The sequence below is a fragment of the Eriocheir sinensis genome, unplaced genomic scaffold, assembly GCF_024679095.1.
Source record: "Eriocheir sinensis breed Jianghai 21 unplaced genomic scaffold, ASM2467909v1 Scaffold450, whole genome shotgun sequence".
NCBI lineage: Eukaryota > Metazoa > Arthropoda > Malacostraca > Decapoda > Varunidae > Eriocheir > Eriocheir sinensis.
The window spans coordinates 260684-277309 of NW_026111777.1; the positions used below are offsets into that span (position 1 = coordinate 260684).

General features: G+C 44.3%; 1 protein-coding gene across 1 annotated transcript in view; it reads left to right on the forward strand.

Annotated features, from left to right (window-relative positions):
* The window catches only part of LOC126992366 (nephrin-like), a 266294-nt gene that overhangs the window by 183168 nt on the left and 66500 nt on the right, over positions 1-16626 (forward strand). Inside the window, exons 11-15 of the mRNA XM_050851078.1 lie at positions 63-182; positions 4050-4162; positions 6639-6822; positions 13836-14004; positions 15575-15642. Coding sequence (XP_050707035.1) covers positions 63-182; positions 4050-4162; positions 6639-6822; positions 13836-14004; positions 15575-15642 — 654 coding nt within the window. The remainder of the gene's footprint in view (positions 1-62; positions 183-4049; positions 4163-6638; positions 6823-13835; positions 14005-15574; positions 15643-16626) is intronic.

Sequence of the window (16626 nt, forward strand, 5' to 3'; positions counted from 1 at the left end):
ATTATTGAAATAATCAGGTGCTGTGATTGATGTAATGATTACCTTTTCTCCCTCCCCGCCAGACGGAAACAGCGCTGTGGGTTCATGGCCTGCACCCTGGGACTACGGGACGCTGCAGTGCTGGGCCCAGAACAACGTGGGCAAGATGACCCAGCCCTGCCTCTTCCACGTGGTGCCCGCAGGTGAGAGAGAGAGAGAGAGAGAGATTTACGAGATTTACAGAAAATTAGACCACACAGACCCCATGGTCCAGACTTGGTGGTCTGTTCTTAAACCTAAGTGATTTTACATTAATCAGAAGACTCCAAAACGTTGCATTTCTTTTGATATTAAGTTGAAGGAAGTGACGGTCGAGCTTATTTTTGAAGGAGTCAATCGTGTTACACTGGACCACTGACGGTGGAAGCTTATTCCATTCTCTACTAACGTTGGTGAAGAAAATTTGAATTGCAGTCTGAATTTACTTGTCTGTCTGAGTTTTACGCCATTGTTCCTCATGCGCAAAGTGTCATCGATCATAAACAATGTTGATCTGTCTACATTCGTGAAACCATTAAGTATTTTAAAACATTCGATCAGTTTTCCTCGGAGGCGACGTTTCTCAAGAGAACATGTTAGGGTAGAAAGCCTTTCTTCGTAGGATTTGTTGCGCTGGAAGGATCATTTCGTTGCCCGACGCTGAACACCTTCTAATTTAGCAATATCCTTTGCATGGTGGGAGACCAAAACTGTACCGCATATTCCAAGTGGGGTCTGACTAAACTGTTGTAGAGCAGGGTATTACATCTTTATTCTTGAATACAAAGTTTCTTTTAATGAGCCCAACATTCTGTTCGCTTTATTTGCTGCATCGATGCATTGTGTGAGAATTTGAGTTTGACGCGATTAAGTCTTTGACGCATTGAACGGTTTTGAGTTTAACGCCGCGCATTTCATTCGAACTGTATAGGGCATCTCGTAAGCTGAAGTCTTCGTCAGTGAACCGAGTTGCCAATCTTTTGTCGTCAAATTTACTAATGCGGTTATTGAGTCCAACATCCACGTCGTTGATGTAAATAATGAACCTGAGGACGCCACTAGTGACAGGCGCCCACTCCCTCTTTGTTGTCTGTTGCTCAACCAATTCGCGATCCATTGGTTTACTTGACCGTCAATACCTATTTGCTTTAATTTGTAAAGTAATTTATGATGCGGGACTTTATCAAACGCTTTTTGGAAATCAAGATAGACTACGTCCAGGATTTGGTTACGTCATAAACAGTGAAGGTCGTTATAAAAGGTTAATAGGTTTGATAGGCAGGATCTTGTTTCGGAAGCCATGTTGTGAGTCCCCAATCAATGGTGAGCTTTCAGGTAATTCTATTTGTCTCTAATTATGCCTCAAGTAGCTTACCTACAACCGAAGTTAGACTAATGGGCCTGTAATTACCTGGTACTTTTTGTCTCCTTTCTTGAAAATCGGTGTCACGTTAGCCTTTTTCCAATCTGAAGGGACGATGCCTTGTCGCAAGGACATATTGAATACGGTTGTGAGGGAGGAGAGTATTTCGCTCTTTGTTTCTTTCAGCAGAGTTGGATATACTTTGTCAGGTCCAGGACTTTTATTTGTTTTAAGTGAATGGAGAGCTTTAAGGACTTCATCGGTTGTTATTTCAAAATTAGGCAATGCATGCTCGAGATTTACAATAGTACTGGTGTTGGTGGTAGCGAGGGGAAGACTGTTAGTATTAAACACCGAGGAAAAGTAATTGTTTAAGAGGTTTGCAATGTGTTGGCTGTCAGTCACTAGTGCACCGTCGCTGTTTGTTAAAGGTCCAATACCTTTGATCGCCTTTCTGTTGTTTATGTAACTGAAGAAGATTTCGGATTATTTTTTACAGTTGGCTGCAATATTTTCTTCGTATCTACGCTTGTGACCTGCTAGTCTTTTTACTCGTCGCCTGTCATTATAAAGTCTAATGTTTTCGGGCGTGCTTTGTTCTTTCTTTAACCTGTAAAACAATTTTCTCTCACTGACTGATTGTTTAATTTCGCTATTAAACCACGGTAGGCTTTTATTAGTGTTAATTCGCTTCTCGCACAAGGGGACGAATGTGTTCTGCTGAGTGAGTAAGTGATTTTTAAGGCTTAGCCAGGCTTCCTCTACGTTCCCGTCATCTGATAGTTGTATTTCTGTTCGTTGTTGGCGGATTTCGACGAAGTTAGCTCTTTTGAAATTGGGCACCTTTACTTTATTTTCAGTCACTGATGATTGAGCTTTAATGTCGACGTGCACTAATTTATGATCGCAAGAACCGAGGTGTTCTCCTACCGTGACACTACTGATTAGGTTATCTTGGGTCGTTATAACAAGGTCAGTATATTATTTTGTCGAGTTGGCTCAGAAACCATTAGTCATAGATAATTTTCTTATAGAAATTATATCATTCTATGTGACTCAGCTTCTGTACCTGACAGTGTCCTTTAGTCGATATAGGGGGAGGTTAAAAGTCTCTAATATCAGTGAGTCGCGTTATTAGTGACTGCCTTAAGACGCTGTACATTTCAAGGTCGTCATCAGTGATTGCCCAGGAGGTCTGTAGGTGACAGATATATTTAAGTTGACTTTTGCAATGTTTACTCGCACGCACAAATGTTCAACGTTACTGTTTCCAGTGTTTTGTCAGTGGGTTGCAAATAACTTTTGTCATAAAGGGCGACACCACCGCCTCTACGGTTGATGTAATCTTTGTTGAAGAGACTGTAGCCATCTATGTTGTATTCGGAGCTTAAATCAATATTTGTGGTGTCCATAAATGTTTCGGTTATAGCAATTATGTCAAAATTTTATGTTAAAGCAAGACATCTCAGTTCATCAAATTTGTTGCTTAGGCTACGCGCATTGAAACTAAGGATTTTTAAGTTATCTAGAGGCTTAGTAATAGAGGTGGTGGTACTTGCGGGATCACGGTTACGGGTTTGTTGTGATGCAGCGTCTATTTACACAGGGTATAGAGAGAGAGTGTGTGTGTGTGTGTGTGTGTGTGTGTGTGTGTGTGTGTGTGTGTGTGTGTGTGTGTGTGTGTGTGTGTGTGTAATTCACCTCTTGGTTTGCTGCGGGTCTCTCTCGAGACAGCCAGCCGTTCCCCTACGGAAGAGCACAGAGCTCATAGTACCGATCTTTGGGAAGGACTGAGTCTACTCACACACAACACACCGCGACAAGGAGGTCACAACTCTTTGCCTGACGTCGCGTACCTATTCACTGCTAGGTGAACAAGGGCTACACGTAAAAGAAGATAAACCCAACTTATCTTCACCCGGCCGGGAAATTGAACCCCGGTCCTTCTGGTTGTGACCCAGACGCTCTACCCCTGAGCTACCGGGCCGTGTGTGTGTGTGTGTGTGTGTGTGTGTGTGTGTGTGTGATTCCCCTCCATCCAATTTGTGTCAGTGTCTGTAGTCTCGTGCTGGTAAGGGATGGAGAAGGGAAATTTAAGGTGCATTTTTCTCCTTTATTAAAGTAGCTTTTCCTTTTTTCAGGAGAATCCCTGTCCTTGCGCCCTTGTCTTATCTAACTCAGAGTGCTTTGGGAGGAGATTGATATTGCTTTCATTTCTTCCCCCAGGTCACACTTTTCCTATTTTAATTATATGACTATTATGATTCAGTCCTGACCCCACTTACCCCTGTACCTCTCCTTCGGTAGCACCTCCATCACCCTCCCAACATCCTCTCTTTTCCATGGCCTTCCCTCCTCTTCCGCTCACCCTACGCCACGTCGCCAACACTCTTCAATGGCCTGCCTCTCTCCGTCTCATCTTTCCCCACAGGAAGCCCTCTCCCAACCTGCACTGTCCCCCCGGTCCCCATAGGTCCTTAACACTCCCCAATGATCTGCCTCTCACCTCGTCTCACTGAGTCTCACCTGTTCCCCAAGACCCAGCCTGTTCTGACCTCCTGCCTCCGGCAAATCCTTAACCTCAGCAGTTACCTACCTCTCACCCACACCCCTGTCCATCGAAACCGCCCCCCACCCCCAATCTCCACTGACCTCCCGCCCCCCGCAGGTCGCCCGGAGCAGCCTGCGCGATGCCTCGTGGTGAACAAGACCTATAACTCACTGGCGGTGGAATGCACGCCTGGGTTTGACGGTGGCCTGCAGCAGGTCTTCATTGCCAAGGTATGTATGTGCGTATGTATGTATGTGTGTGTGTGTGTGTGTGTGTGTGTGTGTGTGTGTGTGTGTGTGTGTGTGTGTGTGTGTGTGTGTGTGTGTGTGTGTGTGTGTGTGTATTTGTTTGCTTGTGTGTGTGTGTGTGTGTGTGTGTGTGTGTGTGTGCTCTACCATCACACTTGACCGGTCCTTACCATACCTGACACCTGATTTGATCTGAACTTGCCTGACTTTCCTACTAGAGTACCTGGCCGTTCGCAGCGAAATAATATTCGGTATGAAACGAAAACTCAAGCCAAGAACATCAGTTTGACACACTTTACCGTTTACAATGCTGTTGAAATCTTTCAACAGAAGTATCATCTTTACAGAAGAAACAACGCTTGCATTTTTACACGTAAACAATGTTCTGAAGCTCTCTATGAAGCAGGGCCTTGTCGATGTTGTAGTGTTATGCAGCATAAAATGAAGTCTGACACCACGGGGAGGGGGAGACACAGACCTGTATTTCGCTGTCATCCCAAATGGGGCCAAACCTCACGTTTTGCCCAGAAAGGCAACGCATTCTTCTTCTTCCATTAAGTGAACATCAACTGCAAATTTTACTGCAGTCTACGTATTTGTGATATTTTACAACTGGTGTTCTTTTCTGTAATGGAAATACCCATGAGCACAGCAGTGATCGACAAAAAAGTCATTCTGTACTACGAATGACTGGAATGTGTCAAGAGGTGTGTGGAGCCGTTGTTTCTCACAATTCATGAGGAAAGGTGGTTGGCACAGTAGTCCAGTGGCCAACTACAGGAATACTAGTTTACTTGTTTGCGGTACTCTACTGTACGATGGATAATGTCATATACAGTCAGCAGTTTTAATATCTAAGTGGACCGCATGCTATGATCGTATACCTATATACGCCATATACACGGAAGCAAGTGCCTTCGCGGTGAAGTGATTAGCATCCTTACAACGAATCCGCGGTTCCGTGCTCGAATACTGGCCTGGCGCCGGCCTGCAGCTCACCCAGCTGTTTATCCTCCCGTTCAGAGTTGTTGGTAAATGGTTATTTTGGAAACCTGGAAGGTAAGCTATGGTAGTCCGGATGTCACACCCTCCGCTGTTCCCCGGGGTAATGGGTTCTCACCCACTACAGGCTCAAGAGCCGATGCGACGAATATGAACATCGAGGTCACGCGCAGCTATAGGGAATGTCCTCAACTTTTCCTTTGCTTTTTCCTTTCGTTTTATTATTACTTTTCTTATTTAGTAAACTCAGTGGTTCTCTAATTTTACGATCTACATTAATGACTTAGTCACAGCCTTCGGTCAGCCTACTCAAAAAAAAAGTAATGAAGGAAGAAAACCTGACTTACCTGGGTCCCGCGCCGCGTGATTCCATGCGCGGCGGAGATTACCTCACCTGGGCGGCCGCCACTGGTGAGGGGCGCCGGGGAGGGGGTTAATGGGGAGCTGCGAGGAATGTAAAAATTTGTCTTTATGGTGACCCTTGGGTATGACTGATGGCACGAGGTCTCCATTGCACGCGACACAACAATTCTTCTCTTCCACCCTGTTGCGTGAGCGCGTTGTTTGTGTGGACGCCGGAGCGCTGTTATTGAAGCTGATAAACGGGACAGAGTTGTGATCCACATTTTTTTTTTCTTTAGGTTATACCTACCGTGCCGGTAGGCTCCTTTGAGGTGTGTCTCTTGGACGACCCGAGCCCGCTAGAGGCTTAGGTGAATTTTATTTATAGTGACTGCCGTGATGTATGACTCTTGCTTGGCCCATGCGGCCCCCTTCTCAACCCCCGGCACTCCATTTGACCGAATTCGCTGAAGTTAGGGTTAATCGAAAATCTGGGCGGGCAGCATGTGGGTAAAATAATAATAAATAATGCAACAGATACATTAATAATGTGTCCCGTGTTATATAAACAAAGCCAGTCCTGCTTGAGTAATCCGAATGAATCATCGTAATGGGATTGAGATAAATATTTGAGCCAGTATCAGTGAGTATAATTGTGACAACATCTGTCTCTTGGTATGCTTATTAATGGTCACTTTTCATCTAAATTATTACTCCTCCTGTCATTAATTGTAACTAATAGCATGAATCTGTAATAACACCACATCCAATAATCGCAAAATTCGTGGCCTTGCGCAACATACCTCAGTTTCTATCGTATTTCCTGTTGGTAATCATCCTTATTGCTCTCCAACTGGTTGTACGATGACCTCAGCACAAAGAGTAATTCCTACTCCGATAACACCAAAATCAATGACCTTATGCAACACCCATCCCATCATCCTCCCACACCTGTCCCTTACCGCCACCTGTGCTAGATCACCTGTGCATAATATGTACATATTAGACTCTAACTAGGCCCATGAATTTCAAATGTCCCTGACCATACACCACATCCCTCCCCTCTCCCCCGACCACCTGACCCATCCCACCACCTGCGTCCTCTCCCCGGCAGGTGTTTGAGGCGGTGACGGGCCGGGGACAGGGGAATGTGACTTCCGAGTCCCCAACCTTCACCCTGGAGGGCCTCACACCTGGCCTTGACTACATCATCCAGGTGACGGCGAGGAACAACCTGGGCAGCTCCGACCCCGTGAAGCTGGAGGCGCTCACCTACAAGATGGCCGAGAACAGGATGAGTGAGTAGCAGGGGGGAGAGAGAGAGAGAGAGAGAGAGAGAGATTTTAAAGGTCAGTGAACACAGCATTCAGTGATATGATATAAACATTAAACAAGGGGCTTAACAGTGGCGTGATGCCAAGAATCAGATTAATAATAAAAAGGGAAAAGTACAAGGAGATAGAAGATCAAATCAGACTTACCACGAAAGGAATATAAGTAAAAAAAATCAGAAAATTATATTTTTTGGAACGGAATGAACACGGAATTGAAAGTGAAGGTTTAAAAACAACTTCTCTATAGAAATGAATATACTAAAAATCAGTGAAAACAAACCACAATTCCGTAAAATAATATATACAGAAAACTCATTAAAATCTGTGACGGCGGGAAACAAAACGTGAAATACGCAAAACAATTTCAAATAACATATAAATTGGCTTTTACGCTTTAGAAAAAAAATAAAAAAAATACAGCCTACACATCAAAGAAACAAATAATGGAAAAAACGACAGAAACAACAAACAAAAAAGAGAAAATAGGTAGAGTTAGCCGAAATAATGAAAATTCCAGGAATCGGAGGTTGGGAGGGAGTTAGCGGGACGGAGCAGGTGATTTCGCCGAGGCGGGGCGGACGGAGCCTTCAAGTGGAATCAGTAACTCCGGTGAGAATTACTGACAGGGCCATTACATATTGCTTGGGAGAGATAGGGAAGAGAATGGAAGGGAAGGAAGAAAGGGTAGATTAAACAAGGATGGGAAGGTAAGGAAAATGGGCTCAATCCATCACACACAGTGAATGCCCGAGTATCAAGTAAGAGAGAGAGAGATAGATAGCAAACACAGGCCCTAAGGCCCAAACTATGTTGTCTGTGCTAAACCTAAGTGACAGTTGTTATGCGGACACAATGACGTTTAAACTGACCTAGTTAACATTGAGTTGGAGGAGATAGCGGTAAAGATTATTCTTAAGCGATGCAATCGAGTTACAATGTACCATTAATAGTGGTAATCTGTTTCAATCTCGAACGACAGCATTAGTGAAGAAGAATTCTGTGAAATCTGAATGAACTTGTCTACATTTGAGTTTAGCGCCATTATTTATCGTTCGCGTCTAATCATCCATCACAAAGAGCTTGGTCGGATCCACGTTGGTAAAACCGTTAAGCATTTTAAAGCACTCGATCAGTTTTCCTCTTAGGCGGCGTTTTCAAGAAAACAGGTTAAGATGTGACAACCTTTCCTCGTAGGGTTTGTTTCGTAATGAAGGAATCATCTTGGTTGCTCTACGCTGAACACCTTCTAATTTAGCAATGTCTTTCGCATGGAGCGCCGACGTGAGTTTCGACAGGGGATGCTTGCAGCCTATGTCGATCTCAAGAAGGCATTTGATTCAGTGCATCGTGAGGCATTCTGGGATCTTCTGCGACTCCGTGTGATTCCTGCGAGGACTATTGGTCTGCTGACTGGCCTGTATTCCGGGACAGAGAGTGCTGTTAAGTGTGTGTATGGGTGGGTGGGGGTGGGGGTGGTGGGGGGGGGGGGCTTGTCCGGCTTCTTTTCCGTGAATGCGAGAGTGAGGCAGGGGTGTGTCCTAACCCCATCGCTTTTCAACACTTGTATGGACTGGGTACTTGGCAGAGTCATGGGCGAGAGTCATTGCGGAGCATCCATTGGCAATACCAGGGTCACTGACCTTGTTTTTGCTGATGCAGTAATCCTGGCGGAGTCGCTGGGCGTTTTGATGATGGCTCTCGAGGCACTGCACGAGGAGGCGATGCCCTTGAGACTCCAGGTCTCCTGGGCCAAGACCAAAATACAAGTGTTTGGGGGCTTGCAGGATGACACAGTACAGTCTGTTCATGCGTGTGGCGAGAACGTTGAGATCTCAGAAAGTTTCACGTATCTTGGTAGCGTAGTTCATAACAACGGTGAGTCTGGCCAGGAAGTCTTACGGCGGATTGGTCTGGCCCTCAGTGTTATGGACTCGCTCAACACGAGTATATGGCGTTGTCGGTACCTGTTCAGAAGGACAAAGATCCGGATCTTCAAGTCCCTTGTGCTCCCTGTTTTACTCTACGGTTGTGAGACATGGACACTAAATGGGGACTTGGAGAGGCGGATTGATGCTGCTTTAATAAGTGTCTACGCAGAATCATGGGATGTCGCTGAAATGACTTTGTGTCAAACCAACGACTACTCTGTGGGACTGATTCGACATATATTACCTGAATAGTCCATCAACGCCATCTCCGGAAGCTGATCCTGCTCATCAGGTTGTCTCTGTAGAGACAATCCTGAGTGGAAGAGGCCAAGGGGACACCCACGGAGTTCGTGGCTGGAGCAAGTCGATAGATCCTGCCGGGAGGTACTCGGGTTGGGAAGGGGGCCTGCATGGAGACTCGCCCGGAGGGGAGGGACCCCTGGACTTGGCGTCATAGGGTGGGTGAGGCGACTCACCCTCCGGCGTATGCCCCATTGATTGTTTGATTGATTTCGCATGGTGGGGAGACCAAAACTGAACGGCATAATCCAAATGAGGTCTGACGAAACTATTATACAAAGGTAGTATAACATCTTTATTCTATAATGCAACATTTTTCTTAATCAAACCCATCATCCTGTTTGCTTTTTTAACGGACTCGTTGCACTGCTGGGAAAACTTGAGGTTAGACGCAAACTTCATAGTCCTTCTTTATATTTCTAGATCCAAACTGCAGAATCTGGCATTTGTTTATATTAAAAGGCATTTCCCATTTTACTGAACAATCTGATATTTTACGCAAATCTTCTTGTAGGCTCCGCCTGTCACATTCTGTAAGTACCGCATTGCCGAGAGAGATTTATATAGATAGATTTACAAAGAAAATCAGGCCACACAAACCCCATGGTCCAGACTAGGTGGTCTGTCCATAAACCTAAGTGATTCTACATTAATCAGATGGTTCCAAAATGTTGCATTTCTACTCTAGTTAATATTAAGTTGAAGGAAGTGACGGTCGAGCTTGTTTTTAAAGGAGTCAATCGTGTTACACTGGACCACTGAAGGTGGGAGCTTATTCTATTATCGCACTACAACGTTGGTGAAGAAAAATTTGGTGCAGTCTGAATTTACTTGTCTACATTTGAGTTTTATGCAATTGTTCCTCGTTCGCAAAGTGTCATCAGTCATAAACAATTTTGATCTGTCTACATCCGTGAAACAATTAAGTATTTTAAAACATTCGATCAGTTTTCCTCGGAGGCGACGTTTCTCAAGAGACATGTTAAGGGTGGAAAGCCTTTCTTCGTAAGATCTGTTGCGCAAGGAAGGGATCATTTTTGTTGCCCGACGCTGAACACCTTCTAATTTAGCAATGTCCTTTGCATGGTGGGGAGACCAAAACTGTAGTGGGGGTCTGACTAAACTCTTGTAGAGCGGAAGTATTACATCTTTATTCTTGAATAAAAAGTTTATTTTAATGAAGCCCAACATTCTGTTCGCTTTATTTGCTGCATCGATGCATTGCTGTGAGAATTTGAGGTTTGACGCGATTTTGACCCCCAGGTCCTTAACGCATTGAACGCTTGTGAGTTTAACGCCGCGCATTTCGTAATCGAACTTCTTATTTCTTGTTCCAACTTGAAGGACCTGGCACTTGTCTACGTTTAAGGGCATCTCCCATCTATCCGACCAAGCTGAAATTTTGTGCAAATCCTCTTGGAGGCTTTGCCTGTCTTCGTCTGTGAGAACCGAGTTACCAATCTTTGTGTCGTCTGCAAATTTGCTAATGCGATTATTGAGTCTAACATCCACATCGTTGATGTAAATAATGAAGAGCACTGGGCCAAGAACCGAGCCCTGAGGGACGCCACTAGTGACCGGCGCCCACTCTGAGTTAAATCCGTCAATCACCACTCTTTGTTGTCTGTTGCTCAACCAATTCGCGATCCATTGCTTTACTTGACCGTCAATACCTATTTGCTTTAATTTATAATTTATGATGTGGGACTTTATCAAACGCTTTCTGGAAATCAAGATAGACTACATCCAATGATTTGGTTACGTCATAAACTGAGAAGAGGTCGTTATAAAAGGTCAATAGGTTTGATATGCAGGATCTTTTGTTACGGAAGCCATGCTGTGAATCCCCAATTAACGAGTGGCTTTCAAGGTAACTCACATTTTTTTCTCTAATTATGCTCTCACGTGCATTACCTACAACTGAAGTTAGACTAATGGGCCTGTAATTACCTGGTATTTTTTGTCTCCTTTCTTAAAAATTGGTGTCACGTTAGCCTTTTTCCAATCCGAAGGGACAATGCCTTGTCGCAAGGACATATTGAATATGGTTGTAAGGGAGGAGAGTATTTCGCTCTTTGTTTCTTTAAACAGTCTAGGATATACTTTGTCTGAGACATATTGAATATGGTTGTAAGGGAGGAGAGTATTTCGCTCTTTGTTTCTTTAAACAGTATAGGATATACTTTGTCAGGTCCGGGACTTTTATTTGTTTTAAGTGAATGGAGAGCTTTAAGGACTTCATCGGTTGTTATTTCAAAATTAGGCAATGCATGCTCGAGATTTACATTAGTACTGGTGATGGTGGTAGTGGTGGGAAGACTGTTAGTATTAAACACCGAGGAAAAGTAATTGTTTAAGAGGTTTGCAATGTGTTGGCTGTCAGTCACTAGTGCACCATCACTGTTTGTTAAAGGTCCAACTTCTGATCGCCTTTCTGTTGTTTATGTAACTGAAGAAGAATTTCGGATTATTTTTACAATTGGCTGCAATAGTTTCTTCATATCTACGCTTTGCTTGCCATACTAATATTTTTACTCGTCGCCTGGCATCATGATAAAGTCTAATGTTTTCGGGCGTGCTTTGTTCTTTCTTTAACTTTTAAAACAATTTTCTCTCCTTGACTGAGTGTTTAATCTCGCTATTAAACCAAGGTGGGCTTTTATTAGTGTTTCTTCGCTTCTCACACAAAGGGACGAATATGTTCTGCTGAGTGAGTATATGATTTTTAAAGCTTGGCCAGACTTCCTCTACATTGTCGTCATCTGATAGTTAGCTCTTTTGAAATTGGGCACCTTTACTTAATTTTCAGTCACTGATGTTTGAGCTCTAATGTCGATGCGCACTAATTTATGATCGCAAGAACCGAGGTGTTCTCCTACCGTGACATTACTGACTATGTTTTCTTGGGGGAGAGAGAGAGAGAGAGAGAGAGAGAGAGAGTAGTGGGATGCACGTCACACCCGTATAAATCACTGAAGGGTAATTTCACTAACAAGATTGAGAGTTCCTGAGCCACAAAAAGAGGAGGTGGAGGAGAAGTAAACGATGAAGAAGACGAGAAAGAAAATGGAGCAACTCTTGGAGGAGGAGGAGAGAAAAATCTAATGGAGAAGGGGGAGGTTATGCAATAAAAGAAACAGCAGTACCAGCTGGAGGAGAGGAAGAACAGAACGAGAAGCAACTGTAAAAGTAAGAGGAGGAGCAAGAGAAGCATGTGATTCAGCAGTACTAGAAGGAGGAGGAGGAGGAATAAAAGAAATATGAGTTATATCAAATAAGATAAGGATGAGGATGAGAAAAAAAGAAGTTTAGTAGAAATAGGAGGACGAAAAAGAAAAAAGATAGGAGGATTAAAGGAAAAAATGATAGAGGAGCAACAGGAAGACGATGTAGGAGCAGGAACAAGAGATAATAGAGATCGAGGAGCTGTAATGGGAGGCAACCCGAAAGTTATCTCATTTGCGTCATTCCAGACCGGCAGCGACGCTTTGTGTGGAGACGCGAGTTTGTATCTGCTCGCCGCCTGTCATCTGTGGCCCCCTGCATGTGTGTGTGTGTGTGTGTGTGTGTGTGTGTGTGTGTGTGTGTGTGTGTGTGTGACTTTGACCGCTGCTGCTGCTATGTATGTGCGTATCATTCTTCAGCCTTGTTTCATCTCTTCTACTGTCTTCTCTCTCTCTCTCTCTCTCTCTCTCTCTCTCTCTCTCTCTCTCTCTCTCTCTCTCTCTCTCTCTTGAAATTACCCAACTCTTCTAACACACGCATTAAACGAACGATCGAGCAAGAAATTCAGATTTCGTTTTTCTTTTCAGTTTTGATAATATTCATCAGATTTTCACTTCCTTTATCCTATACCCCTCGCTATACCTCCTCATTCTCTTCATCTTCCTACTCCTCGAACATACACACGTATACTCATTATCTCCTCTTTATCGCCCTTCTTTTATCCACGTTGTCATTTTTGTCCTCTCGGTCGTACTCCACTTGCTCCTTCGTTCCCTTATCTTCCTCTTTCTCTTCTTTGTCCTCTGGCCCGGACCGGTGACACCCACGACCCGTCTCAATGGCAGGATCCTCTTTTCTTGATGCATTAAATGGACTGGAAAGTTAATGAACTCCCTCAACTTTCCAGCTGTAATCAGCAGTGTATGAGAGTCACTATTTGTAAGAGAAAAGCTCAACCATTAGTCTTTGGTAACGTTTATTACAAGTTATCTTGCCAGCTGTCAACCCGTGTACCCAGCCACCCTCCTGTGCATTCCCTCACTACGCACTCACTGCCTGTTATTCCCTTCAACCGCCACCCTTTCATCCACTACTATACCCTTTTAAGCATCTCGCCTTGCTTCCTTGCCTACTCGTCTCATTTCATCTCACCTCACACTTTCCCGTCACCCTATTCTCCTGTGTACACGCAACATCCTTTTTATTCTATGTTTGGTTTTAGCTTTCCTGCACAAGCAAACGCGACATTAACACGCACACACACACACACACTCTCTCCCTTCCCTTCCCTCCCTGCACCATAAGCATAGAAACACACACACACACACACACACACACACATACACACACTCTACCCGTCCCTCCCTGCACCACACACACACACACACACACACACACACACACACACACACACACCCTTCCCTTCCCTCCCTGCACCACAAGCATAGAAACACACACACACACACACACACACACTGTCAAGTCCTTCTTTAGGCCACTTATCGCCTTTAAATATTTCCACAGGGGACGAGCAGGGCGATGAAGGCGGCAGCGGCGCCCCTGGCGGCGGGCTGCTGCCGGTGAGCCTGGTGGTGGCGGCCGCTGTGCTGACGGTAGCGGCGGCGGCTGGCCTTGCTGGGCGTTGCCTCTGGGTGCGGCGGCACGACAGAGCTCTGATTACCGCTGGAAACAGGTAAGATGATGTTGGCGATGATGGTGGTGAAGGTTTGTGGTGAGGGTGGTGAGGGACGCGAGAATAGGTAGTGTGATGGTGATGGGTGATGGTGACGAGAGAGCAGGATGTGTGGTGACTATCGAAGAGGGTTTGGGGTATATTTTGGGGGGGCAGGGTATAATGGGATTTTTTTATATCAGACACAGACAAAAGACCAATAAAAAAAAAGTATCAGTTCTAAGGGATGAGGCATGAAGGCACCAAAAATAAATTATGATATTTAGTAATAGGTGGAAGTATGTGTCATGATGATGGTGATGATGATGATGGTGATGGGGATGATGTTCGGACCGATGGATGAGAGGGAATAAGAGAACAAAGAAGAAATATAAGAATATGAAGAACTAAAATAGTAAAAAAGAGAGGAGGTGGTGTTGGTTTTAAGTGACTTTCCTTTGCTAAATCTCCTTTTTTTTTTCACTCAGTCTGTAACCTCTCTCTCTCTCTCTCTCTCTCTCTCTCTCTCTCTCTCTCTCTCTCTCTCTCTCTCTCTCTCTCTCTCTCTCTCTCTCTCGCGCGCGCGCGCGCGCGTTTCCTTTGTGTAGAAACAAAATAATGTTATTTGTATTATTTAGCCCCAATATAATCCGAGTTTTTTATATAAATATATAACGAAGCAGGTCTTGATAATGAAGATAAGGAGGAGAAAGAGGAAAAGAAGAAGGGGGAGGAGGAGGACTTGATGGTGGTGGTGCGAGGGTGGCGGTGCTAAAGGGACGGAAGGAAAAATAAGACAAGGAGAGGACGAAAAACTTTGGTGATGACGGTGATCATTAGGAAAAGAAGAAAACCGTGGGATTGATGACCACGACGATAATTATTATTCCTTTGCTCGCTATAGACGAATGAGAATATGAAGGAGGGCAATTAGGAGGAGGAGAAAGATAAGTTTTTTTCTTCTTTAGAAAGGGTGGCTGTGAGGGAAAAGGAAAAGAAGAGGTTTGTGTTGAGCAGATGAAGGCGTCTCACCCGCGCGCGCGCACGTACCAACACACACACACACACACACACACACTCAGGGTACGAAGCGTCACTTACCTCCAAAGGAACCCCAAGTGAACCAAATTTCCTGACAAACCTTAATTCCCCTCAAAGATATTTGGCATTTTTCCCTCGTTTGATACCCGTGTGTCCATGGTAACATATTGGTTATTTTACTTTTTGGACTATATTTCCTAACAAACATATATTATCTTTTAGGATATTTAACTTTTCCCCATTAATAACCATCTGTCCATGAGAACATATCAGTTACTTTCTTTTCGGTGGTGTTATCTAAGCCCTTCGTACCATTCTTTATTAGCATCGCTTGTCCTACTGTATGAAGTTGCGTGTTAAATTATTTTCTTAGATACATTCTTTGTTCGGCCAGTGATCTGTTTCCCTTACTATTAATACGCACCGCCTTACTCACGTAAGCCTGACCACCTGTCTCTCCTTTCATATGTTTCCCTTACTATTAATTATTAATATGCACCGCTTTACTCACGGCGCCGTAAGCCTGACCGCCTGTCTCACCTTTCCCCAGGAGCACAAGAGGCTATTCGCCGCCGCCTGAGAGGCACAGCGAGCGACTCTCAGGTGATGACGCAACAGGTGAGCCATCCATCCATCCTGAGAGAGAGAGAGAGAGAGAGAGAGAGTGTGTTTTCCTACTTGTATTATGTATGTTTGTGTGTGTGTTCTTTTTGTTTATTATAACCTCTCAACATTTATGTCGTTCATATTTTGCCAGCATTGAGTATTACTACACTATTAGATTAATTGTTTTACTGATTTTCTGTTCATCTCATGTGTGTAAAAGTTGCTTAATTCCACATTATGAATAACACACGAATGAATGCGTGATATCCAACTAGAAATGAACGTCCATTTTTTGCAATATAAACTTAATAGAATGTCAAAAGAATCGTCTTTTTGATGTCTTCTCGCTCACTCATCTACTTCATTACCTGCACCACCACCGCCACCACCACCACGACTGACATCACCACCACCATCATCACCACCATGCACCATCATCATAAACGTTCTCACCACTGCTCTCCATTCTCATTTTTCTCTATTTCTTCCTCTTTTCTTACTTCATGAGACTTAAACCAAAGACGCGAGACTGAAGAAGCTTGAGTGTCGTGCAAAAGGGTCATAAGAGGAAGAGCAAACTTGAGGGAAAGCGAGAAATGAAGAGATAATAAAATGTGAAAGATGAAGGGGGCGCGTGTGATGGAAGGAGAGCAAGGACAAGGGAGAAAGATGTGGAGAGAGAGAGAGAGAGAGAGAGAGAGAGAGAGAGAGAGAGAGAGAGAGAGAGAGAGAGAGACAGACAGAGGAAAGTGGTTGGTGTAAATGGGCATCACTTAGTCCTAGGGGTACTAGAGACTGAAGAAGCAACGCGAGGTGAGGAAGGAGGAAGGAAAGCTCAAAGGGAGGTGAAGGAGAGGAGGGGAAGAGAAGGGAGAGGAATGAGGAGAGGAGACGTACAAGCCTTTCTATACCTTTCCTCACACTTCCGAAGAGAAAATGTAAAGGAAGGGTGAGTGAGCGGAGGAATTAGGTTACATATAGATGAAGGGGAGAAAG